General features: G+C 33.9%; 1 protein-coding gene and 2 non-coding genes across 4 annotated transcripts in view; 1 reads left to right on the forward strand and 2 right to left on the reverse strand.

Moving 5' to 3' along the window:
- Positions 1–1,385: 1,385 nt before the first annotated feature.
- The window catches only part of NAA15 (N-alpha-acetyltransferase 15, NatA auxiliary subunit), a 73,587-nt gene continuing 47,255 nt past the window's right edge, over positions 1,386–27,717 (reverse strand). Inside the window, exons 14-20 of one of the 2 annotated variants that reach the window (XM_031465745.2) lie at positions 27,331–27,544; positions 18,938–19,131; positions 14,203–14,311; positions 12,144–12,242; positions 6,449–6,595; positions 5,452–5,549; positions 1,386–4,146 (exon numbers count right to left, since the gene is read on the reverse strand). In XM_031465745.2, the coding sequence (XP_031321605.1) occupies positions 3,946–4,146; positions 5,452–5,549; positions 6,449–6,595; positions 12,144–12,242; positions 14,203–14,311; positions 18,938–19,131; positions 27,331–27,544 (1,062 nt within the window). In that variant the 3' untranslated portion in view covers positions 1,386–3,945. The remainder of the gene's footprint in view (positions 4,147–5,451; positions 5,550–6,448; positions 6,596–12,143; positions 12,243–14,202; positions 14,312–18,937; positions 19,132–27,330; positions 27,545–27,717) is intronic. The other variant, XM_031465754.2, reaches the window with a different exon arrangement.
- LOC116149011 (small nucleolar RNA SNORA18) lies at positions 21,704–21,833 on the forward strand. Its single transcript, XR_004132656.1, has one exon. It is a non-coding gene; the product is annotated as a small nucleolar RNA SNORA18 (small nucleolar RNA).
- Positions 25,306–25,435, reverse strand: LOC116149009 (small nucleolar RNA SNORA19). Its single transcript, XR_004132655.1, has one exon. It is a non-coding gene; the product is annotated as a small nucleolar RNA SNORA19 (small nucleolar RNA).

The following is a 27,717-nucleotide window of genomic DNA, read 5'->3' on the forward strand; positions in this document are numbered from 1 at the left end:
GGGATCCAGAATACTTTCCAAAAATCTCTCCACTCCTATGTTGTATCTAAATGAGAAGATAATTTGTACTTATTGAGGCCAAGTTAAAGATTTAGCCAACAGGAGAAATTACATCACAAATAGGAAATTTCCCATCATATATTCATCACCATCAATTTTTTTTTCAGTTAGGAAGAACCATACCACTTGTATGAAATAATACCGACACTTAAAATGGACACAAAGTCCTCATATTTTAAAAAGAGCCCTGAGGATTAAAATTCCAAGCCTATCTATATTTGACAATTTAATAAAAGTTCTAATTTAAATAGTACCAGTTTTTCTTTCTTCTGGCTACAATCCCACGATGGCATCAAATCAAAGGCAATTACATAAATCCAGAGGTTGGAAATCTTTAGACCCTCTTTCCTACAACACGTTGCTTCCCTTTCCTTCTATATATTTTTACATCACTGTAAGAGGGGGTATGTCTTTATGGAGGTAGCACTGTTAAATAGGCTGTATAACATAGAGTATGTAACAGATAATCTTCTGCTTTATCAAAATTAAGTATTCTTTTCTCCAGAAACTCCTGCACACTACTAATACTTCTATTTCAACATCATTGTGTAGAATGCATATTGAAAGGTGAAGGTGCAATAGAGTTGTAACTTTAAAAAAAAGTTTTATTGCTACAAATTGAGATTTCTAACCATCAAAAAATGAAATAAAACCTAAGGTTTCAGCCCCATATTGGGCCAGCATATAGCCATTTCATGGGACCGTTTTTAATTTAGGTTTGGCAGTGGATTTAGCAAAGTTTAGATAACAACAGAATGGTATCAAGAAACCCTGCCTGTAACTTAAAAGAATGGAGCATGAGCTAGAACAGGAAGAATACCTTCCACCTGAAAGGTCTTTCTTCGAATTTCAAAATTTAAGGCTAGTAATTACTAAGAGAAGTATATACATATCTTGTAAGAAAATCCAACACTTCACTTTTAACCATTTTCCAAACAGATGCTATATATGGCAACTGATACATTCCTAGAAATGGTGCAGAAGAGAAGAGTCAGCCCTGAATTTATCACAACCTACCTGAATCTAGACCACACTTCTCTGGCCTCTTCTTACAATCACAGCTTTCATTTCACAGCTCTAACAGCAATATACCATGGAGTACAAACAACACTGAAAAACAAGGGCTTGACAAAACCCACAGAAAAGCTATTCACTAATATCGGGACTACTTTTACTCATGCTATTATAGATCACACTTTATTCTTGTGCATAATAAATAGATACAGAAAAAAATGTTGAAAATGTTAGGATTCAATTATCTAATTAAAGCTGAGGAAACTAACCTAGTCAGATTTTAGTTTTTAAATGAGAAATGACAAGAGTAGTAAATATAAAGAAAAACAAAAAGAACTTTACTTTCCTATGTTCATACAGGTCAAGGGACCCTTTCTTCTCAAAAGGGTTGATAACACCAGTTCTTAGCAATAAACATAAGGCACTTGTTTAGATTACAACATCACTGCATTTTCCCCCCAAGTTGTTTTTCTAACCCTGTTTTTTCCCACAGTATCATTTGGAATAGAGTGAATGAGGCAAATGTGAGATGATCCAGTTGGTACCACTCAGAGCAAGACAGTACAGTACAATGTTTTAGGGGTGATCTCTGGACATAAAATGAACCCTTGTCAATGTCCTCTGATACCAAACAATGTATCCACTATCAAGTAAACCTGAAAGAAAATAAAATATTTATTTAATAGTTCCAGTAAAATTGGGTTGGAATACAATATACAGGTTAGGAATTTAGCTCCTCATGGGTGGCATCTGCATCAATTCTGAGTACTTCTGAATATTCATTCTAAGACAATCTACATCATTTGAACATTGCCAAGACAAATATATGAATTTCATTTCAATATACAGTAGAGTTTAAACATAATTCACACATACACCCCTATTATATGGCTGGTGCCTCCTCCAAACACCTCATTAGTGGCAGAGGTAGCACTAGTGTTCTTTACCAACAATAAGAACTTCAGTTGCCACTCATAGGAGAAGTTGAAAAGAAGTTTTTGTTTTTGTTTTTGCCATCTGTTAAGATGTTCCTGAGACAGGGCCAGTTAATAAAACATAACAAAGCACTGGAGTTCAGTTTGTACTTCTCTTTACATCACTAAATTGTTAGACTGGGATGTGGAATGCAGGTCATGTACTATGAAAGGTTGAGTTTAGCACAACTGTTCAGTCAGTAAAAGGATCAGGTCTCCTGAAAATTCCCTTTAGAATATACTTTCTATAAACTAAAAGTACCACAAAAAGGTCAATTATATACAATCAATTCATTTTACTTAATCTCCTTATCTGATGAGATCTTAAAAATACAATGAGAATACTGAGCCTCTGGCTAGTTCTTGGTGTAGAGGCTTAACATTTTAAGGCTCATTTTCTCAATCAAAATAGCAGTTCTTAGTTTTCCTTTCAGATTACAAACTCTATTCATAGTACCTGCTGCCATCCTAGCCCTCAATGAAATCTTAATGCAGGAACAGCACTACACTTGCATTATGGCATTTCCCTGACACCAGCATTTAGCCCATTCTAAAAAGCTCCCATCTGCACTAGCACATTACATTGCCTCTGGCTTGCACCTCTGTTTCCACCTGTGTATTTTCACAGAAGCCCAACACATAGTAGTTGAAATATTCACACAACTGTTTTTCAAAACAATTTATTGCATCATATTTGGTACCTTATGTTTGACAACAAAAAGGAAATTACATCTGTAACTGCAGGAAAAAGAAGCTGGTCTGTTATTGAAAAAAAAAAAATCTTGGGCCCTTTAAAAATTACAAAGTCTTGGGCTTGCCTGAAACAACTGAGCAAGAAATATATTCTTAGAAATGTAGGGCTTCAAGTATTACAAACCTGTGACACTGTGGAAAAATTCCAGAGGTATCTAAACTGCAGCACTTTTTTTTCTGCATATCATGAACAAGGCCTGCTGAGGTTTTTAACTATTAGTCTCTTGATCAGTCATAGAATGGTTGTCAGGAGTTCTGCTCTTTAACTTCAAGCCATAGTAGATTTTCTTTTTTCACTCTTGGGTGAAAAAATTCATGCTTGCTAATTAGTTGGTGCCACATCACAGTGCATTTGGTTCTTGCATTACAGTTTTAACAAGTTTGGCCAAAACAATGCTGAAAGGTTTGCATTGTTATTTTAGTTCTTCAAGTTTTAGTTAAAATTGAGATTGTTCCAACTGGTTCCTTCAGTTAAAAACTGTGGTACAAGAACACCAAACTGATCATGTACAGTGAATTTTGGAAACACAACAAGCGTACTGAACACCCTCTAGGTTTCTTATAATTCTGCTTGGTATCTATATGTCCCAGCTGCTACAACGTCAAGCATCTGTTGTAGGTTTCTCTGTAAATAGTGATTCACATTGCATACTTCCTATGGTCAGAATCAACCCCGTAACAAAATCAGTCAGATGCTAAAGCCCCAACAACTCTTTGTGCTCAGTGAAAGAATCCAGTGCTAAAACAGCATTTATGCTGTCTGAGATATAGTAAAATCTCACAAGACAAATTTAAAGTAATATTTCTGCCACACACCTGCTTTGTTAGCTTTAACAGCCTCCAGATTTTATATAAATTAGTTTAAAAACATGGGTGGGTAGGTAGGAATAGGATAAGGTATCTTTTTTTAACCTCTCAATTTTAGCAGCTTTTAATTTTTTAAGAAACTGAACCTATATCCTGTAATATGTTAGATATTTTATATATACTTTTTCAGCAGGATAAAAACGTAAAACACTATTTGAAGGCAAGAACATTTACTCTTCTCATTCTGTGTAAGTTAGAGCAATGCAGCAGGTGCGTGACAAAAATATTATACACTAGATATGGTCCAAAGTCATTCCATTTGCTTGTTTAATGATGTTCAGATTTCATTGGCCAGTTCTTCAGTTTCTGCAGAACTATCTCCATTAACTGTGATCTTCATATCCTCTTCATATCCAGGAGGCATGAAAGCCAAAGCATAAGGGAAAAGCTTATGACAATTTGCTCTATAAACTTCAGCAGCTTCTTTACAGTCTCCTAGGCTACCATCACACAAGGCTTCTAATACCTCCATACATGTCTAAAGAAAGAAAAAAGGTCATGTTATAACTTGTCAAAAAAAAAAAAAGATTTTCCTGTGAATTTATTAGACATTTCATTATCAACAGATTGCAAAAATAAGAGGCAAATGTACATATTAAAGATACACAAAAGCACTTACTCTATGTGTTCCATTAGAATTAGTTTCTTCAGAACTGAAGAGTTTACACAAAAGAATGGATGTATAAATATGGCCAGGACTAAGATGGGGCAAGCAAGGTATGTAGAGTGCTACATTTAAAGACACTCCCTCTCGGTAAGTGCCCATCAGCAACCTTGCCTCACAGCCTAGCTGGCCCTGTGTATAGATGTTGAAATTTGCATGCTAATGTCAATTACTACACTTAAGCCTTTGAATTTTAAAGACTTTGAATTTTTTGAATTACTACACTTAAGCCTTTGAATTTACAGCCAGTCTGCAAAACTGTTTTTCAACCATGTATTCAAATTAAAGAGAATCTTAAGGTATGTCCAATGACTAGGCAGGAAAGGGTATACACAAGGGTCAAACACAAAGGGTATACATACAAGAAGTAGTTGCTCATGAAAATCGATAATTCTTTCAACCAAACCCTTAAGTAGGTTTAGTTATATTTTTAAATGATTCATACTGACTTGCATTTCTCATGTTTTCTTTCTTCATCTTTACACTTGGAAAATACTACATAGTTTCCAGATATATAAATACCCCACAAACTGCCAGTCAGTCTAGAAAGGTTCTAATCTAAATGCTGCAGTAAATGGAATCCAAGAAGTAAAAATTTTCTTGCTTGAAGTTCTTTTCTTCATTTGCTTTTAAAAGAATATACTAAACTGTCTTTCAGTAAGCGCTTTCTGATCTGGCCTATTATCACACAAAGTGGTCTTTGTTTTCTGTCTAAACTAGAATCTGTATCCTGGTAAATACATCTTAAATGTCAGAATTGTCACTGAGACCACTGCTTGCTCAGAAATGTATAAATATGAATTGAAATCTAAACTTAACTGTGGAATGTGTAGATTTTACTAAAATATATTTGTAACAAATTATTCAAAACAATTACTCTGTTAAACTAAATGTGAAACTAGTTATTGAATGCCAAGTAGCCTGTTGTACATGTGTGCACAATATACAATCCTACATAAATTTAAGATAAGCTAAGTTTCTGACATAGATTCATAAATGGTTTAGAGACTAGCACACATAAACAACAAAAAAATATTTGGTGAAAATTATTCTCTTGGTGAAAAGAGAAACAAAAAATGGTCAGGTACCCTTACAAAGAAATTATGAAAAACTCTTTACCTGGAGGTTTCTGTTAGTGAGAGATTCATCAAGTGTTGTTGCCAACTCTATAGCTCGCTTCTGACTAGAAGGATCTAAATAATATACCATTTTGGCAGCTAAATGAGAAGGAAAAGGGAATTTGTTTTATTTCAAAGTAAAAACAGCATCTTATCTTCTATCCATTCAAACATAAAATGCAAGGTGTCGTGTGCACACACAGTGTGAAAATGATTAAGGCAAGAGAGACCTTGAAGAAATGCAAATAGTCTAATAATATTTGTCCTTGTGTAGTAGGACCATGGAGAGTTTTCTTTTCTTCTCTAAATAAGCATAATCTAGGGGTGAAGGGAATACGTGTGTGCGTGTGTGGTGAAGGGAATACGTGTGTGTGTGTGTGTGAGAGAGAGAGAGAGATGGGGGGTAGCGGTAGGGGAGATACCCAACCTTAACAGTATGAGCCAAAAAACTGAATTCAGAATTCCACAAAGTTGCTGAGCTTCTTAGCTAGGTATTTTAAAAGCATTATCCATGTGGTCTCACCCAGTCCAGACTCTGGCTCTCTAGCACAGACCCTTGCCAGATGATCCTCACTCATGAGGTGTTTTTAGGTGTTTATTACTGCCAATTACAAGCTTGACATCTTATAAAAGCATGAAAAATGAAAGATGATGGTTGCAACCCAGTAAATTTTAAGAGCATGTTGTTGAGAGAAAGAAAATAAATAGAAAGCTCCTCTTTCGTATGTAACAGATAGCTAAATTCAGCTATACTTGCTTCTTTGTAATGCCTATGCAGAACCAGGAGAAACTATTTGCCTTGATTTATAGTCACAATTTTATCTAAGAAATTTAAAAATGTATAGGAAGCATATTTAAGCTGCCTATTTCCATGAGATTAAAATGTGACATATACACATTGCTTCTTCCATTCAAAAAATGTGTAACCTTGTCATTGATTCATCAAATAAAAACTAGTTGTTTCAGAGGCTAAGGTAAGGGTGAAACAAAGCGAATACCTGATAATCTGTGTGGCAATGAATCAGAATTCCTTTTCAGAAAAGTTTCATTAAAATTCTTTGGATTCGTTGCTCCAAAAAGACGATTCATTTCTTGTTTTAATACTGTTCTAACTGTATCAGGTAAATCTTTACTTTCACACACTGCTGAACAAATTAAAAATAAACTCTATTAGTAGCTGGATACTCTGAAAGTCTGTAAGAGTTAAAAAATTATCTACTTGATGAGTCCAATGAAACAAAACTATATACAAAGACTAGAAAAACCTACTGACAATTCAACATTTAAAGAAGAGCTTACCTATATAAATTTGAAGAATGTGTATCAGCAGAATAATCTAATAATTTTCTAAAGGCTAGCAAAGACATTTCACTGAAAGATGATTCATTTCCAGAAAAGAATTCTACACTGAAAGCAATATAGATGATGAAAGATAGAGTTTCACAATCTTCTAAGCCCCTAGCAGCTGCCCCCCTCAATTTTAAAGGGACTTTCTAAAGCAGGGGCTTTGATGGCACCTACCTGGTGAATAGTGTCACAGCAAATATGTAGTACTGAAGACAACAGAATTTTCCTTGTCCTCTCCATCTTCTTCTATACCCAAGTAAGGCATTACAAATTTATCATTTAAAAAAAAATGACTGACTTCATTGACCTTATTTTCAGGGGTTATGTGAATTGAACAATCACTATATAATATACTCCAAAGGAACACCAAAGTATTTTCCTGAAATGAATACACTGTAGTCTTCGTATTTCCAGGCACTGGGATTTGGAGATGGAAAGTTGTTTCCCAATCTCTCTAGATTGAATCATAGTTAAGTTTTGTTTCATTATTATTTGGGTATAGAGAGACAGTCTGGAGCTTTGAGCCAGACAGACCTGGGTATGAATCTAGGCTTGGACAAATCATAACCTCTCTTGATCTGTAAAACTGAGGTGATACTTAACCTGGAAGGATCACAGTAAAGAAAAGCTATGTGTAAAAGAGCTAATTATACGATTAGCTAATTATACAATATATTCCATATATTGTAGTTACTGTTTCTGTTGTAGGATTTAAAACATAGATTTTCTTTATAGTTAGGAATTACTGTTGTGCCTTTCAAACTTTGACGACAACCAAGTATCTTATACTGTAATGAACATGTATCCTATATACATAACTCATTATGTGTAGTAAAAGTTTCACAGAACACTGACCCTTACTCCGTGCAACACATGCTGGTGTCTTCTACTTTATTCTATTTCTATTTTAGGTTTTCAAATACTGGTAAAGACCCAGTAAATTGCTTTCACTGCCTCACTAATGGATCACTACCTTGTTTAAAAAAACACTGAACTCTTAAATAGTAAACATACAAGGAAACTATTCTGCACATAATTTAGCAACTGAGTAATTGATATGATCTTTGCTGAACAGCATTTCTTCCATCATTCTATAGAAGTCAATAGTTGAAATAACTTAGCTACTAGTTAAAGAATTTAGCTTAACCTCCATTATGGCTGTACTTTCAACTGGATTTGGCAATTAATCAATATTTGTCTTTTAGGGAGGAGGGAACGCATGAGTGCAGAGAATGGGAAGAAAAGTTGTTTAAATAGGTTAAAGCCAATTACAATGAACATAGATGTCAACAGAAGTCATCTATAAAATATGTTATTTCTCTGGGACTCATTGCTTTGCTTGAAATGCTTTTAGGATACTTTATATGCAGACAGGAAAGTAACTGTGTAGTTTACATTATAGTTGGAAACCCCCTTTATGTTTTTCATTACTTTCATTAACTTGTTTTCCTCAAATTAAACAATCTCGAGAAATAAAAACTGCTGTTTAAAAAAAGCCCATATAATTAAAAACAAATATATAAATATGTATCTTTTGTGTTTGAAATGTGTAAAGAGGAAATATTTAAATAACTCCCAACATTGACTAATAGGTATTCCAAAAACATTTCCTTACTAATTCACAAACTGTGGCCAACTCAGTTTTCTCCCCTAAATCATGTAGACTGGAACCATAATTTCCAGAAAGATATTAATTACAATCAATCAATCCTACTGCAGTAAAATTAAGAGTGTCCTATGGAACTTTGTATAGTGAAATCTTACCTACACCTTTAAGGAAAGGAACAACCTCAAATTAGATAACCTTCTATACTAAAGACTAATTGTGTGTGTGTGTGTGTGCGCGCGGGGGTGTTAATCTAAAAATCCTCTGAAAGTGATTAAAAAAAAAAAAAAAACAACTATTGAGGTCTCAAGAAAGTAAAAAAAAAGACTATTTTATCTTCCATGACATAATAATAAGTTCTGTGGATGAATCAAGAAAAAATAATAACTGGTTGGGAGGAGGGGAATAAAATATTTTCTAAGGAGTTTTTGATTTGAGTCCTCAGAGATTCTAAAATTAAAATAATGTTTAATTCATCCTATTAGCTTATTAACAGATTGAATAAATTCAGTAATCACAACAGTTAAAAGCCACACTGAAGAGGGGGCCTGATTCTTAGCAAAAGGAGTTTCCCTGGGTTCTCAGGCTGGCTGACACTTTGTTAATAGCTTGGGTAGAAAATGTTCAAATTTTGTGTGAGGTAATGATTAGTCACACCTAGGTTATGGCACAACCTACAAAAAGATTACCACTCAAACTGGCCAAATAAATAAAACAGTATTAATTAAGCAAGGTTTCGGGGGGAGAGATACGTAAGTACAAAAGAAAAGTAATTTGCAGATAAAAGGAAGAAATGAGTTTGTACAAATGAGAGGAAAAACGATGCAAGATTCATTGTAGATAAAGGTGACCAAATAATAACTAAGCTCCTATCTTTTACTTAGCACTGACCAGAAATATAATTTAAATAGCTTTAAGTCCTACAACTTAAAAAAAAAAAAAAAAGTGAAAACCTTGAAAACAGTAGTATCACCCTTCTAATCAAAAAGTAGGGAGGAGGCATCCTATACAGTAAATGACCTCATGTAGCAATTATTATTTACACTGGTAGTATAACAACATTCTGGAGATTTGGAAGGTACCCATAACCATGCTAAAATGAATAAACATTCACTTAGAGAAGCTTCTACAGCTGACTTTTTTTAAAGTGTAGAGGCGTTTTTTCCTCCATACTTCTTTGTAAAGCAGTTACTACAATGTAACTTAACACCACAAATGTGTTCCTGAAAAGTTACTTCAAAGTCAAAACTTTCTTTAAAGTACCAAATACATTAATTAAAGTGGGGTATAGTAACAAAGATGCCCCTATTTTGTGTTTCTGTAGTTTTACAAATGTCTTTATAGTATACACACCTGTGTTTTAGTTTCTGGTGTAGAGCATAGTGATTCAGTTATACATACATATATATGTGTGTGTGTGTATACATACATATATACTTTTTCATTATAGGTTATTGTAAGAAATTGAATGTAGTTCCCCGTGCTATACAGTAGAACCTTGTCTGTTTTACATATAGTAGTTTGTATCTGCTAATCCCAAACTCCTAATTTATCCTGACCTTCTTCCCCTTTGGTAACCGTAAGTTTGTTTTCTATGTCTGTGAGTCTATTTCTATTTTGTAAGTAAGTCCATTTATATCATTTTTTAAGACTCTACATGTAAGTGATATTATATGATATTTGTCTTTCTCTTTTTGACTTATTTCACTTAGTATGGTAATCTCCATGTTGCTGCAAAAGGGATTACTCCATTCTTTTTTATGACTAAGTAATATTCCACAGTGAATGAGTGAGTGAATGTGTGTATCTTCTGGATATCATCTTTATCCAGTCATCTGTCAATGGACATTTAGGGTGCTTCCATGTCTTGGCTATCGTAAATAGTGTTGCTATGAACACAGGGGTGTGCGTTTCTCCGAATTAGACTTTCCTCCGGATATATGCCCACGACTGGGATTGCTGGATCATATGGTAATTCTGTTTTTTAGTCTCTTAAGGAATCTCTATACTGTTTTCCATAGTGGCTGTACCAAATTATACTTCCACCAACAGTACACACCTATTCTTAACAGAGGTAATTAACAGTCTACCCAAGTTCTTGAAGGCTTTTAAAAGAGACAGAGCATCTTTATCACTATAAATTATCACTCCTTTCATTGCCTAAATTTAGTCAAAATGAGGATCACTTTGTAAATCTCTTCCTGACAATGATATCAGCTGAACACCTGGCACAATGGGCACAGCTAACATTTAACTCCAATCAGTAACTCTAACTTTTATGTCAGGATCATTCTGCTTTTTTTCTTTTAAAGTTCATGACCATTTTATTTTCTGAAACAGCTGTTGCAAGAAAATAGTCATATGTTCATCAATCTATATACTTATTACAAACAAATACATCTAAATATCACTTTTAATTTATATTTCAAAGGAAAGTCTCCAACTCTGTAAGATGTATACATATTATTTTATATTATCTTTCGGAAAGAACTGATTGTATAAAAACAAAGTATGTATATTGAAAGTATATCCTAACTGATAATAAATTAAGACTATTATTTCTATTCTTAATTTTCTGATTCATGATTTCAAAGTTTTTTTTAATACAAAAAGAGACTAAAAGGAAGAAACTTCTTCATTTTCTCTAAATACAGCAATTCTTTCTTCTACTTTCCATTATGTGGTTATAATATTTATTACTTTCAGAATTTTTTAAATTGAGGGAAAATTTTTCTTGTGTCTGTAACCAGGAATCACTTTTTTAATAAACATAAATTTAATTTAAATAAGGCTTTAATTTTTTCTTAGAAGTCAAACCAATGTTCTTAACTGGGACAATGTAGCATTTTTCAAAAGAATGACTGGGATGCTTGGTTTAATTTCATTATTTTTATATAATGTATAAATTAATATGGGGCTGAGTATATAGCAATGGGATAGCTAATTTAATTGTACTTCCAAATTCTGCAGATTGTTCTATTAAAGATTCAACTTCTCCTTATCCAGTCACTTAAAAATCAAAACAAAAACAACACTACTAAACTACAGGGGTACTTTATTCTAAATTTAAAGCTCTTGTAGTAGAAAGAACAATATGAAAACCTGGGCTCTCATCCCTGCTTCATTACTAGTTATTGATGTTATCTTGAATAAGCAATCTAACCTGTTAGGGACTCAGATTTCTCAACTATAAAACAAGAGATAATTAGCATAAAATTTGACCTTTCATTCTTTAAAATCTTGCAGTTTTACATCACATTAAAACTAATGTACAGATCTTACTGTCAATATATTTGAAAAGTACAATGATTGTTTTAAAGTTCTTTTTAAACTACATCAAATAACAAAAATTCTGACTCACATAATTGTGCTAAAAACAGATAAACAAGTGGATAACTTACCAATTTCAAAGAGATCCTTCAATATTAGAACAATTTACTAAGAAGTTCTACATAATGAAATACAATTCAAAACTTCAATTTACTAACTTTTTAGAAACAGAAACAAAGGTGATTCTCAAATATATGGACTGAACAATTCTATGTCAAAATGAGATAACATTTAGAACTTTAAAATAAAGACCTTTATTACAAAGAAAAGAACTCTGCTTTTCCCCTTAGCCAATTTAATCACAACAGCTTTAAAATGATTGAGTTTATGATAACCTTGTACAAATCACTTGTACAGTCACTATCAACTACTGTAATCAGATACTTAAGTAATGGAAAACAAAAACATACCAGTACTAAAGAGTCGAATCATACACTCATGCAGCCAAGGATGACTAGAATCAATAGCAAATGCCCTCTTTACTGATTGCAGCATCAAAAGAAATTTTTCTATAAAAAGAAAAAGTAAGATATATTTTCATCATTTGATAAAAAAGAGACGCCCTCTTTTGGAGGACTAAGATCTTACAAACAGAAAAACTAATTTAGAGTCAATCACATCTGAACTAACATGACTGAAGGAAGTGATTTCCTCAGATAAGCAACATTAGCTAATATTTTCCATACAACATTAAGAAAAGAAGTTTTAAGTATAAAAATTTTAGATAGCATTCAACATTATTTGAACTAATGCCATATAAACAAAAAAACTGAAGCCATTTCATTTCCTAACCTCCTTTAGTCAAAATAAACAAATTTTCCCCATAACTTAGAAAACGTCATTGTTTATACTTGAAACTATTTCCTTTCTTGCATTTTGTGACATGTGAAATGGTTTCCCTTTTATCTGACTGCTCCTGTCCTGTCAATCCCTGGTTCCTCTTTCTCCTCAAAAGGTAGAGTGTTCACTAAGGTTATGTTTTCAGTCATTTTCTAATCTTTCTCTACGTTATCTCCCCACCCCAAACCGTTTCCCAAGCTTCAATAGTGTCTCCACCTGGAATAGAAACCTGCACCCGAAAACTCACTACACTTCCAAGTCTCATCCATAACTACCTCTTTGTTAAGATTTCCCTAATCTGGTACAATTCTCCAAATATCAAAATTCAAACCCCCAGGCTCCTCTGATAATTCCTTTTCCCTTGTCCCAGCACTAAAATTGCTGCCATGCCCTTTGTCATTACCCATTTCACACTGTTGCAATGGATTCCAAGTTCTGGAGAGTGCTTCAAAGGTTAGTACACAGCCAAAAAGTCAACTGAATGGAATTTGGACTGCCCTTCCCTGCTTTAAGCAGAACAGCTTTTGTATTTTATACCTTAGGGTTACACGCAAGAATATTTGTTTTTTTAAAAGAGAATTGTATTAAAAGTTAAAATTACTGGAGTATTTATTAAACTAATTTTCCAAATTATAATATAATCATTGTAGAAAATACAAAATATGGACGATAATATTTTAATCACTCAAATTTCACCAACAGATCATCTCTTTTATCTTTTGATCTATTTTCTTCCCAGCTACTTTTGTATTTTACATACCCATATAAATATCTTAATAAATGTTAAGATCAAACTATAGTTAGTTTGAATCTCATTTTGAAACAATGTTATATAGCACCCTTTCCCCAACACTATTAATTACTTTTGATAAACATGATTTTTTAATGGATACTTTTTACAGGTATCATTTTATTTTTTTAGTAGGACAGTGACACTGTGTGAAACAGTAACTTTCTGTCAGATATTACTAACCAGTTTCTATGTATCACCTCAGTGATAAACTCTTTTTTTTCAATGAACCATTTGAATTAATCAATTCAATACCATAAATCTTTAATCTTTACCTGGCCCAGGTAATACAGACGACATCAAAATTATTTATATACGCTTGTGTTTTCTTAACGGCTCTTTACCTGGCCCAGGTAATACAGACAACATCAAAATTATTTATATACGCTTGTGTTTTCTTAATGGATACTCTTCCCTTCTATGCATCTTTTCTTTTAGAAATATGATCCATTCTTCAAGATACACCTCAAACATCACATCTTCTATTTATAACAATGGCTAATAGCTGACACTTATCTAATGCTTACTGTGTACCAGACACTATTCTAAGCTCTATATTTATTAACTAAATTTTATCCACACATGTACATGATAATTACTATATCTGACCTTAATCCTAGTTATATACTGTACATCTATTTTTGATTCTAATATCCTAGAAGAGGTAACTGTATCTTTCTACTTTCCCCAAAATTTTGTACATAGCAGGCATTTCTGTAAGGAAGCTGCATTGGCATTTGCCAAAATATCCTACAGTGGTGAAGCTATCAGAGTTGGGCAATTGTATCTAAGAAATACAGTGATCAGTTGTATCAGGGCCACTATACCTAATTGCCTACCTTTCCTAAAGTAAATCTCAAAGGCAAAAAGATGAGTTTCTATCTTGTTCTTCACCAAGTTCTTCAATGGTGTTAAAAATTTAATAGCTTCTTCCAATGGGGTTTCAACCTAACAAAAATAAAAGATATTATACAAATGGAAACAAGGTTTTCAGGGGATGTAAATTACTCTTTCTACTAAAAACACTTTTTTAAATCACTTACCAATCACCCAAAAATACTTTCATATTTTACCCTCCCATTATCTAAAGGGATTCTGAACTCCTCACTGGTTTTTAACCATAGAGATTATACATTATCTAAAGTAAAGAAGATAAAATAGAACCAGGAAAAGAAAGTAAGAGAAACAGGTAAGATAGCCAAGGGGGAAAAAAGGCAGGGGGATGTGAAACAGGATGAAAAGGGGTAAGAACTGTAAAGAACATTAAAGAATGAGTGAATGCTGAGTATGACCAAGCTCTTTAAACAAGTACAATATTCATTCTCTGTTGCTTTGCTCCACTACAAATTCTATAGAAATCCTTATTTATTCAAATGCCACACTATTGGTGAGATAGCATTTGAAAAGATTTACATTTATAGAACTGTCTCTACCACTCTTTATTAAGTATATAAATGTATTAATTAATTACATACTTGTAATCATTACTGGGCAAGTGTAATGTTTACTACATAATTGTGCTACTGTCCTACTCCTAGACTGAGTATTGAGACAAAACTATTCTCTGTAGACTGGCGTGAAGGTAAGAAACAATACTATGTTTGTCACAAGAGCACTGAACATCTGAGTCCTGTATTTGCCTTCTCTCACCATAGAGGCAGTAACAGTTAACCCTCGTGGAACTCAAGATACCCTACATCTGTCCAATGTGTCTTGGCCAGTACAGTAACTGGTTTTGCCAACACATATTCTAGCCAAAGAAATTATTTCACAGCATTTAAAAACAAAAACAAACAAACAAACCAAGTTAAGCAATGGGTGGTATCTATAGGATTTACCTTGTTCTAGTATGTAAAGCAGCTAGTATTATTCTCAAGGATACATGCTCTAAACCAGAAATCAATATATGGCAATATCACTCTAATAGCTGGAGATATCAAGAGACAGAGAAGAAACAGGGTTCTCATAAGTATGCCTTTCTCATACATTTGTAAATACTTTGCTTCTTATTCCCATGACTCTATGTTCTACTGAGTTGGAATTTGTGGTATACAGGGGAGAAATGGTTATCAGGGGAAGGTTAGAGAACTGGAAACTGAAATTGCCACCCAGCTCTATCAAGCTTTTCATTTCTCAAGAGGTAGAAACTGAAATGAGGATTGACTAGGATAATTTATTATAGGGAGATATAGCTGGTATTAATAAAATGGAAACAAAAAGGAATACTGGGACGCTGAAGCAATACCAGCATTACACTTACTGAAATTAAGTATTTGAACTTGGAAAGAGAAAAGAGAGAAATTAATTCTGTTTGCAATTCTAATAAAAACATATGCTATGCCCCACCTCCCCAACCCTTGAGATCTGGAACTCCTGTCCCCATATGTTTCTGTGTGCCCCTCATAGGTAAGATTTTGTCAAGCTAAATCTAAGTGTTTAAAGTATATGTACATAACCAGAGGAAGGTATAGCTCAGTGGTAGAGCACATGCTTAGCATGCACAAGTTCCTGGGTTCAATCCCTAGCACCTCCATTAAAAAATAAACCTAATCACCACCACCCCCCACCAAATATATGTATGTACATAACCACAATAAAGCTAACTACATTCTACATTTACATATACAAAATGCAGTACTGGGTTATATAAACAAAAACATAAATAGGGATGAGGTTCTACAATCAGTGCTTAAAGAGTAAAAAAAAAAAAAAAAAAAAAAATCAAAACTACCCTTGAAAATCTCTGAAGTTGTAAAGACAGACAAGTAGATATAGATGTGAATATATACTATCTTTAGTTTACATTATGTGTATGAAAACCATATACATAAGTACCAAAATCACAATCATTGTAGTAAGATAATCATACTATGAGAGGCACACAAGAACCGAGATGGACTAATAAACAAATGGCAGTCACACCTTTCCCGTCTCAAACTCAGGTGGGGTCTTATGTTCACCTAGAGTGGAGTACTGAAGAGTACTGGATGTAATTGCCAGCATTAAGCATACTCTTTTCTGTCTCTCTCTCTCAAAAAAAAAAGTAATACATCCGGTCACGAAGATTTAAAGGTACCTAAGTTAAACAGATGTAGAGTAGAACTGCATTGTGTTGATGAGCAATTTAAGACATTTACAAAGGCATTTTTTAATTATGCAACTTTAAAATTTATAAACTGACCTGATATCTAATCTGAGTGTTAAAAATATGTTGTATAAGAGTATATCTCCCTATACTCCCAACATAGCAACAAAAAGTTTAAAACTATTAAACACTATACAGACAGTTAATTACCCTTGGTAAGGAACACGTGTGTGCAAAAGAGGAAGAAAAATGCAGTTGAGATGAATGCAGACTGAAGACAAGGAGTTACATAGGATAGATCACATAGGAGAGAACTCCTCCTAAGTTGGAGAAACAAGCAATACAGATTCCACCAAGCCTTCAGATTTATACTCAGTTAACTCAGTATTAAACTCACTAACTAAACCTCTTCCTATTTTCCTTCTCTGTTTCTTAATTAGAATAACTGCTAACTTAACAATGCTTTCATATTATTTAAATTATCCTTGTTTAGCATGCACGAGGTCCTGGGTTCAATCCCTAGTACCTCCATTAAATAAAATAAGTAAACCTAATTAGCTCCCTTCCACCAAGAAAAAACAAAGCACAAGTCTAAGATTAAAAAAAAATTTTTTTAATAAATAAATAAATAAATAAATAAATAAATAAATAAATAAATAATAAATTATCCTGAACTGATGAACTAAATTCACCATTTATCACATGGAAGAATGCCGAAATACAGAATCACAAAAAAAAGGAACTATGGACTCTAGATCCAGAATTGGCAGGCAGTTTTTTAAATAGTTTATAATGCCACTCCTGGTTACGACAGCTTGGTATAATTTGGCATTGCCACCACATGGGATACGGGATATGGGTGAGTGTGAATGCTATTAGATAGGAGCAACTTAGAGGCAGTTATCCTAGGAAGAGAAGGGTGATGTACCTAACAGGTAAGAATGGTATATAGTGAATAGCAGTCCATGACACTGGGTGTCTTCCACTAGGCTCCTCCCAAATAAAGCAGTCAGAAGCACTGTCTGTAGGCATGATTGTACAACCGTTCAGCTACAAATAATTAGACTTCAACTTGACATATGGCAATAAAGCAGCCATTATAGGCTAGACACAATGAAAACATGGTAATATATAAGGAGAACTGGTACAAGAATTCTGCTCAATGGGATACTCCTTACTAGACTGTGACTAAAACCAAACCTCTCTAAGAACTCTAATGCAAGATATGAAGCGTTGTAAGAAAAAAGTCATTAAGTCAAGTCATGGGACAGAGAGAAAGCAAGTGGAAAGGATGATGGTGGCAGTCAGTGACAGTGGTAAAAGTGGTAATAGGAAAGAAAAAAAAAGTCATAAAGATGGAAAAGGTGATATTATCCCTGAGTAATTTTTGCAATTTTCCATGAGGCCTGAAAGGTCAATTTTCTATGCTTCTTCACATCCCTGTATATTCTTCCAATAAACTCCCAACAATAAAAAGGTATTTGTTCCTGAAAAGTACACAATTATTTGTCAATATATCTTTGTGAAATCCAACATTTCTCTACAGTTCTTACCAATAACAATACTGCTATGAGACATTACTGTCCATCTGCTCTGGTGTAATTCCAAAAATATTTTCTAACTCTATTCATTGGGCATTATAACTTCCCTTAATTATAAAGCAGTAAATGATTTTGAATTTTGAATTTTTGAATTGAGTTACTACTGAGGCTAAAACTGAACTCTACGACAAGGTGTTTATTACTATATTGTTTTAACCTAGTAAATTATGCAATTATTTTCACATGAAGTAGGAGGATGTCAAAGGCCAGAAGAAAAGTGCTTATGTTATTAATCAAAATGATTCATGTGATAATAAACACCTTGATTTCAACTTAACACTTTAAAATGGCAGGTAAGATTTTGGCTTGGGGGAAAAATACTTACGGATTTTTAAGACATTAGGTCAAACAGCAAGTACAATAAAGAAATACTGTAAACTGACAACATGGCTAAGTGTGAGAGATGCACACTTAGAACTCACAAGCTCAATTTAGGCTAGATACAAAAACTTGAATGTTACCGTGCGTAACAGACACTATATTCTTTACACGTATTTTCTCTAGTCCTAACATCTCTGCCCGGTAGAGATTTTTTCTAGTCCCATTTTATAGTTAAGAAAATCATCAGAGAGGTTAGACAAAGTGTCCAAGATACACAGTGAAGTGTAAGAGCTAATATGTGGACCCAGATCAGAATGACTCAAAAGCCAAAACCTTCCACTGTATCATACTAGATAACTCTGGATTAGAATCACTATTTCAAGTTTTAAATGTGAAAAAAAAGAAAGAAAGAGAGAGAGAGAAGGAAAGAGAGAGAGAATACTAACATTTAAAATGACTTTTTACTCTAAAATCTATGATCGAGTTAGCTGAATAAGACCATATAAAATGACAATATCCTGTCATGGAATTTTTTACTCAACTGTGCTAAACACTATTCTCAAGTACCTTGGCCAATTTCTCAGGGATAAGTTCTTCCTTTGGACCTCCAATTTCCTCATCATCATCATCCTTCTTCTTTTTCTGATTTCTCTGCTGCTTTTCTTTTTCTGCATTTTTTTTCTCTTCCTCTATCTGGGCTTTTTTCTGAGCTCTTCTTTGCTTATTACGTAGCTTCTTTAGCTCTTTGTCAGACATGTTTGCTGCAAGCATAAGTGTGAATAAAATTATTAACCTGTTAATCAGATTAGTAATGATCAATTACTGTGTAATATTTCCATACAAACTCCCATGAAAAATATTTCATGTTACCCATGTTCATGTGCCTATGTGTACCTTGCCTTTTAACAGTGCTACATTTGACAGAAAAACACTGTAACATCTTCAAAAAAAAATTTTTAAACCTGGTGGAGACCTGCTATGGCAACAGCAAAGCACAAAAGCATGAGTTCCTGCAATTCCAGTAATATAACAAGCTACTTCATACCTCTACAGCATTATATACTATGCTTTCTCTTAGTCGTGCCTTTTCTAATCTTGTTGAACAGTGCTGCCACATGCCTCAGATATTCTGCTCGTCACAGTACTTTGTTTATACATCTGTCTTCTCACTTAGACTGTGAGTTTCTTGCTAGGAAAGACCTTGTCTTACCCATAACCTCTGTATTCTCTAGGCCTAGCAACATACCAAACCACACAGAAAACACTCAAATATTTGCTGATGGAATAATGGGTAACTATATGGTAAATTTAAAATTTGACATTAAAAATTAACAATATCCCTTGAGCTGAGAAAAATGCTGTAACAAAGTGGAAAATCTGTACTGTTTAGACTTAGAGCAATAAATCTGAAAGCTGTATGTTCAATCAATATTTATTTGGAAAATATCTGTTAATAATGAGAAATGAAAATAGTCATTCTAACACTGTGGTGATTTTAAAACATACCCACAAATTCTTCCCTTCCAAAGTAAAGCCTATTTACCCTACCCTTAAACGTGGATTATACTTACTGACTCATTTCTAACTAATAAAATATGGCAGAAATGAAAAGTATAGGACATCCAAGATTAGGACATAAAAGCACTGTGGATTTCTCCTTGCTTTCCCCTGGATCACTCAGAGGAAGCCAGCTATCATGTTGTGAAGAAACCCAAACCACCTTATGGGAAGACCCATGTGGCCAACAACAGGCCTCTGGCCTTGAGATTAAGCCATCATGGAAGCAGATTCTCCAACCTAGGTCAATCCTTCAGGTGCCTTGGCTGACATCTTGACTTCAACCTCCTGACAGAGACTGTCTTTCCAATCATACAGTTCGGTGATTTCTGAGTTCCTGGCCCACAGTAACTCTAGGAAATAAATGTTTGTATAAAGCCGCAAAGTGTAAGTAATTTGTTATGCAGCAACAGATAACCAACATACATTTTGATGCCTGAAAGTGGGGTGCTGCTGCAATAAAAACCTAACATGGGGGAATGGCTCTGAAACCAGATTGGCAAAAGGTGGAAACCTTGGAGAAGAGCATTAATGGAGGCTTAAAGAGCCTCAGACTATTAAGAGATATATAGATTTTGAAGAGGCTGCAAGTGAGGGCTTAAAGTAAAGTGAGGAACACGTTATAGTTACGTAGAGGCAGACAGCTTAGCATCGCTTATAAAATGTACCAAAGAACTGGGCCATCCAGCTAGGGGGATTTCCAGGCCAAAAGGAAGGGGTGGGAGTTCAAAGGTGGAACCTCATTCCTCTTGCTGCTTGTAGTTAAAAATGCAAGAGAAAGAAACTAAAGGAAGGAGGAGAGACTTGACCGTTTTGAAAATTCTCAGCCTCTCCAGAAATGGCTGCCAAGCAAAGATCAAATCCAGAGCGTTGCCAGGAAAACATGTCAAATGGGAAAGTGGAGAGTTTGGCTTTAAAATCTTTTGTTAGGACTCAGACTCAGAAAGATGGTGCCTCAGTGACTAGTCAAACAAAAAGCTCTCTTAAAAATTTTAAGGGTGTGACTCACAGATCCTCTCAATCAGACAAAAGACCTTTTAAGAAACTTAGAAATATTTGTCCTCTCACCAAAAGCTCAAGGTAGACAAGGATATCTGTGCATGTGAATTCAATAAGATTCACAAAAGAGCCATAAAATTCTAAAGAGAATTATAATGGCAGACACATAGCAAACCTGGAATGAAAGTAGCAGAGACAGTAGGAAATGAAAAGAAGCCTTTAGACCCCCCAAATTTTTGGAAGCAGATTAAAAAACTACTTAGCAGCAAACAAATGCTAACTTTCAAGAAAAAAGGATGATTCAGAAGTGGAACCAAGAACCCAGAGGACAGAGCCAAGAGCCATAAAGAATTATTTCTAGGTCTCGAGTCCTCATCAAAGAACTGCTAACCTGTACCCAACTGGACTTGAGAATGGAAATGAACCAGTAACTCCTGTGTGCCTCCAGTCTCTCCTCACCACCCTTTTTTGAAAAAGAACATCTACAGTGGGTGCCCTTTTCCACTCTGACCACTTTATACTGAATAAGTAAATTGTCTCTTTGGTTCACAGATTTCGTAACAAGAACTCTACTTGAAGAGCTATATTACGAACCATATTCAAGAAATTCGTTAGTACCTGCACCTCATTTATAAAACACTCTGGATTTTGAGCTAATGCTGTAATAGGATGAGACTTTTGGAGGCCTTGGGAGGGGCAGGTATATTTTGCATGAAAGAATAATGGAAGTTATTTGTGTCCAGAATGCAGAACATGGCAGTTAAAAATGAGTCTTTGGTTGAGGTCTATCCCGATGGGGCTTTTTCCGGAGACCTGCATTGTTGGAAATGCCTCATAGAGTAACTATGTGGTTTCCTTTACTCACAGAACTACATGTTAGATCTGTGGAAAGAACTACAAGACAGAGCTGCTAAATAAGCTATGAAAAACCTAACAGTCAGACTTTTTTATCTTAGGTATTGGCAATGATCAGTACTGTTCTAGGGTGTGATAAGCTTAGGAGTAAATGAACTTAATGCATATTTAGAGGGTGTCTGAAATTCAGAACCAGGCAGATCAATCTTCCCTGACCCCAAATATGTAATAGTCCTGTAGTAAATTGCTTGAGAAAATTGGATCCCAAAGATTACAGGTGAGTTGTTTCTGAAGTGTGCTCATGTTCCACTGGAAATCAAAGAAGCCCAACTAAAAGAATTATGGGCTGACTGACAACTGTTGATTGACCAAAAATTATTGAAAGGGCTGCCTTGAAGATTATATGACTCAGACATTCGAGGAACTAAGGGTTGATGGGCAATGGAAAGAATCAGAACATGTGTGAAATTCTTAAAAAATTTATTTACTTAAATTATGTTACACAATAAAAAAAAACTCTTTACAAAAAAAAAAAAGTCTTTGATTCCCCTCCCCTACTCAAGTATAGGTTATACCTAGTGACCCACTTCTATCAATTAGAATGAGAAAGAAGTGATGAGGTGTTCCGTTAAGAGAACATTAAAGGTGCTGTGAGAGTATAAAATGAGAGCCTTTAGAGTCTGAAAATTTGAGAAGCAGATTTTAAAACTACTTAGCTGCAAACAGATGCTAACTTTCAAGATAAAAAAAGGATGATTCAGAAGGTAGAACCAAGAACCTGGAGGACAGAGCCAGAGGAAAATTCTACTTTGCTAGAGTGTGGGTCGGTGTATATGTATGTGTATGCATGTATATATGTGTATACACAGAAAATAACATCTGAATCTAGAAAACTCTACCCAGCCAAACTAACATACAAATTAGAAGGCAAAATAGGGGGAACGATATAGCTCAAGTGGTAGAGCACATGCTTAGTGTACACAAGGTCCTGGGTTCAATCCCCAGCACCACCTCCAAAAATAAAACAAATAAGTAAACCTAATTACCCACCCTGCTCAAAAAAACATTGTACACCTAGAAAATTGAACATTTCACAGGGATACCCTTTGAAAAGAGGTAATCTTTGGGTAGGAGAAAACTGAAAAGGGATTTTCACATTTGCTAGGTATTTTTCTGAGTTGTTTCAACTCTGTACAGTGATAGTTAATTGTGTATTATTTGCATAATCTGAAGAAGTGGGATGAGGATATTACACTTAACATATATGCACCCAATATATGAGCACCTAAATATATAAAGCAAATACTAACAGACATAAAGGGAGAAACTGATGGGAACATATAGTAGGAGATGTTAACACCTCATTAACATCATTAGACTGATCTTCCAGACAGAAAATCAATAAGGCAACAGAGATACTAAATGGCACAACCGAACAATTGGACTTGGTTGATATTTTTAGGACATTACATTCTCCAAAAAACAAAACATATATTCTTTTCAGGTGTGCATGGAACATTCTCTAGAATAGATCATACACTTGGGCACAAAGGAAGCCTCAACAAATTTAAGAGGATAGAAATTATTTCAAGCATCTTTTCTGACCACAATGCTGTGAAACTAGAAACCAACCACAGAAAAACAAAGGAGAAAAAAAAACTGCATGAAAAGTAAACAACATGCTATTAAAAAACCAATGGGTCAACAATGAAATCAAAGAAGAAACTAAAAAATACTTTGAGACGAATGACAATGAAAACACAATCACACAAAATCTATGGGATGCAGCAAAAGCAGTCCTAAGAGGGAAGTTCATAGTGATATAGGCCTTCCTCAAAAAACAAGAACAATCTCAAGTAAACAACCTAACCTATCACTTAAAAGAATTAGGAAAAGAAGAGCAAACCAAACCTAAAGTCAGCAGAAAGAAGGAAATAATAAAGATCAGGGAGGAAATAAAGAAAATAGAGATTAAAAAAAAAAAAGAAAAAACTCAATTAAACCAAGAACTGCTTTTTTGAAAGAGTGAACAAAATTGACAATGGCCAGGCTCACTAAGAAGAAAAGAGAAAGAGCACAAATAAACAAAATAAGACAGGAAAATGGAGAAATTATAACCAATACTACAGAAATATAAAAAACTGTAAGAGAACACTATGAACAACTATATGAGAACAAACTGGACAACTCAGAAGAAATGGACAAGTTTCTGGAAACCTACAGCCCACCAAGACTGAATCAAGAAGAAACAAAGCACATGGAACAGACCAATAACTAGAAATTAGATGGAATCAGCAATAAAAAAAACCTCCCTACAAACAAAAGTCTAGGACCAAACAGCTTCACTGGGGAATTCTAACACACATACAGAGAAGAACTCATACTGATCATTCCCAAACTCTTCCAAAAGACTGAAAAGAAGGGAATACTTCCAAACTCATTCTATGAAGCCAAATCAATGTGATACACCACATCAACAAAAGAAAGGACAAAAATCACATGGCCATTGCAACAAATGCAGAAAAAGCATTTGATAAAATTCAATACCCATTTATGATTAAAAAAAAAAAAAACTCTTACCAAAATGGGTATAGAGGGAACATATCTCAACATAATAAAAGCTATTTATGACAAACCCACAGCCAGCATAATACTCAATGATGAAAAACTGAAAGCCTCCCCACTAAAATCTGGAACAAGACAAGGATGCCCACTCTCACCACTTATATTCAACATCGTTTTGGAAGTCCTAGCCACAGCAATCAGGCAAGAAAAAGAAATAAAAAGGGATCCAAATTGGAAGAGAAGAGGTAAAATTGTCACTATATGCTGATGACATGATACTATATATAAAAAACCCTAAAAGCTCCACACAAAAACTACTAGTGCTAATAAAACAATTTGTCAAGGTAGATACAGGATTAACATACAGAAATCAGTTGAAGAAGAGGTTTAAGACAGGAGGAATAACAGGAAGGTAAACAAGAGAAGCCAGGGGATCACAGCTTCTCACTGTAGATTCTCACTGGCATTTTCTTTCTAGGTGAAGAAGCAACAATAGGTAGACAGAGATTCAAGTAAAATCTGTGCAAGGGCTTCAGTGTGTGTCCTTAGAAACTTCTAAACTGTTCTTAGGCAGTAAGAAAAATTTAATTAAAAAGTAACAAAAGAATCTAAAGGTCTTTAGCAGGAGGAAGGATACAGAAAATAACCAACCATAACCTCAGAAGAGGAATAAACTCAGGACTGAAGAAAAAAATCTGACATATTTTTCATGCCCCAAAGCCTATAACATTTTTGCTATGAATAAGTCACAAAATATGTGGACAAACAATTAACTTTTATCTTTCTGCATGCCTGGGTCACTTTTATTCTGAGATCCTTTCCCAAATAATTATATAAGGAAGATTTCTCCCTACACATTCTGATACCTTGCCATAAAAATGGCATGTAAAAAACTGGTCAAACGATAAGTCACTGAGCAATTTTACTGGTTTAATTCTAAGCTGAGTTCCCCCCAACCCCCTTGTCTGAAGGTGACTGACAGCAATGACTAAATTAGTCATGCTGCTAATTTACCTCCAATGGTTAATTTAGCACATCAGAAATATCTTTTCTCTTGACATAAAGAAAAAAAGACAATGAAATGTGCACTAAGCTGAGTTTTATCTTATTTTATTTTTCATTGAAGTATAGTTGATTTACAATGTTATTTTTTGCTATACAGCATAAAGATTCAGTTATACATATATATTCTTTTTCATATTTTATCAGTATAGGTTATTACAAGATATTGAAAATAGTTCCTAAGCTGAGTTTTAATGTTTAAGCAATACTTATCTTTTAGTAGGTTAATTATAAATTACTATTAAGAGGAAAAAATAACTAGAAAAACTGATGGCCAACACTAATGTAAGGTTCAAACACTAATATAAAATTAGCAGTTTAACTGGACAGCCACATGTAAAAGAATGAAATTAGAACATTCTCTAACACCATATACAAAAATAAACTCAAAATGGATTAAAGACCTAAATGTAAGATTGGATACTCTAAAACTCCCAGAGGAAAATATAGGCAGAACACTCTTTGACATAAACTGCAACAAATAAACAAATGGGACCTAATTAAACTTAAAAGCTTTTGCACAGAAAAGGAAACCATAAACAAAATGAAGAGATAATGTATGGAATGGGAGAAAATATTTGCAAACAATGAGACCAACAAAGGATTAATTTCCAAAATACACAAGTAGCTCATAATGCTTAATATCAAAAAAACCCAACCAACCAAGGAGGGAGGATACAGCTCAAGATAGAGCACATGCTTAGCATGCACAAGGTCTTGGGTTCAATCCCCAGTACCTCCATTAAAATAAACAAACAAACCAATTAACACAATCCCCCCCCAAATTTTTTTTAAATTTTTTAAATCTACAAATAATAAATGCTGGAGAGGATGTGGAGAAAAGGGAACCCTCCCACACTGCTGGTGGGAATATAAACTGGTGCAGCTACTAAGGAAAACAATGGAGATTCCTTAAAAGACTAAAAATAGAATTACCATACAATCCAGTGATCTCACTCCTGGGCATAATATGGAGAAAACTAACAAAAAGACATGTGCACCCCAATGTTCATAGCTGTACTGTTCACAATAGCCAAGACATGAAAGCAACCTAAATGTCCATCAACAGATAAATGAATAAAAAAGATGTGGTATATATATATATAATGAAACATTACTCAGCCATAAAAAAAAAATGAAAAAAATGCTATCTGCAGCAGCATGAATGGACCTTCAGATTATCATATAAGTGAAGTAAGACACAGAAAGACAAATATTGTATGATTAAATTAAATTAAAATTCCACATGTGGAATTTTAGGGAAAAAAAATAAAGGAACTTATTTACAAAAAGAAAGACTCACAGACATAGCAAACAAACTATGGTTACCAAAGGGGAAGGTGGGGCAGATAAATTAGGAATCTGGGATTAACATATACACACTACTAAATATAAAATAAACAATAAAGACCTACTGTGTAGCATGAAGAACTATACTCGATATTTTATAATAACCTATAATGGAAAATAATCCAAAAAAGAAACTACATCTACATATACATACACACATATATGTATATGTATAACTGAATCACTCTGCTTTACACCTGAAACTAATAAAACATTGTAAATCAACTGTATCTTAGTAAAAAAACATGTTTTAAGTAGCAGTTCACAGCATTGTAGTTAACAATTTATAGTATTGGGTAAATTAGATATTACATGTAAAATTCATGAAATTCAACTCGTTAAAAGCTAATGACCAGTTAGTTAAATTCTTGCTTAACGTTTTAAAGAGTAACATAAACAGTATTTTTCTTTTGTTGCTTAGAGAAATTCATAAAATGGCCATCACCATTTTCTAAAGCATGTATAACATCTTCCTACAAGGTGCTTAATAAAAAGCTCAGGAAAAATCTACATTACACAAAAACATAAATATACATCATACCAAAAAAATAAGAAATCTTCAAATATTATACCTGTATCAGCTTCATGTTCTTTATTCTCATCTGTAAGGGGGTTGTCGTGAAGCTTCAAATAGATCTCTATAGCAATTCTTGCTGCCTTGAAGTAAAATGGATGCTGTCGAAGTACATCTTCTAGTTTTAATAAGTCCACATATGATCTAAGGGTAATCTTCCTCATACAGTATGTATGAAAGTCAAACTGGTCATCAGTGATTTCTATAAAATGCTAACAAAATTATCTTTTTTATTATACTGAAGTATAGCAATAGCAAAGAAAACTACAAAAATCAAAGCCTTGGAATTACTTGTGTACTAGCCATGAAAAAATTAGTAAAATTTGAAAATATTAAAAATTACAGTAATTCAATATAAATATTTTTCATTTCAAATAAACAAATA

Source organism: Camelus dromedarius, chromosome 1 (assembly GCF_036321535.1).
Source record: "Camelus dromedarius isolate mCamDro1 chromosome 1, mCamDro1.pat, whole genome shotgun sequence".
NCBI classification, from domain to species: domain Eukaryota; kingdom Metazoa; phylum Chordata; class Mammalia; order Artiodactyla; family Camelidae; genus Camelus; species Camelus dromedarius.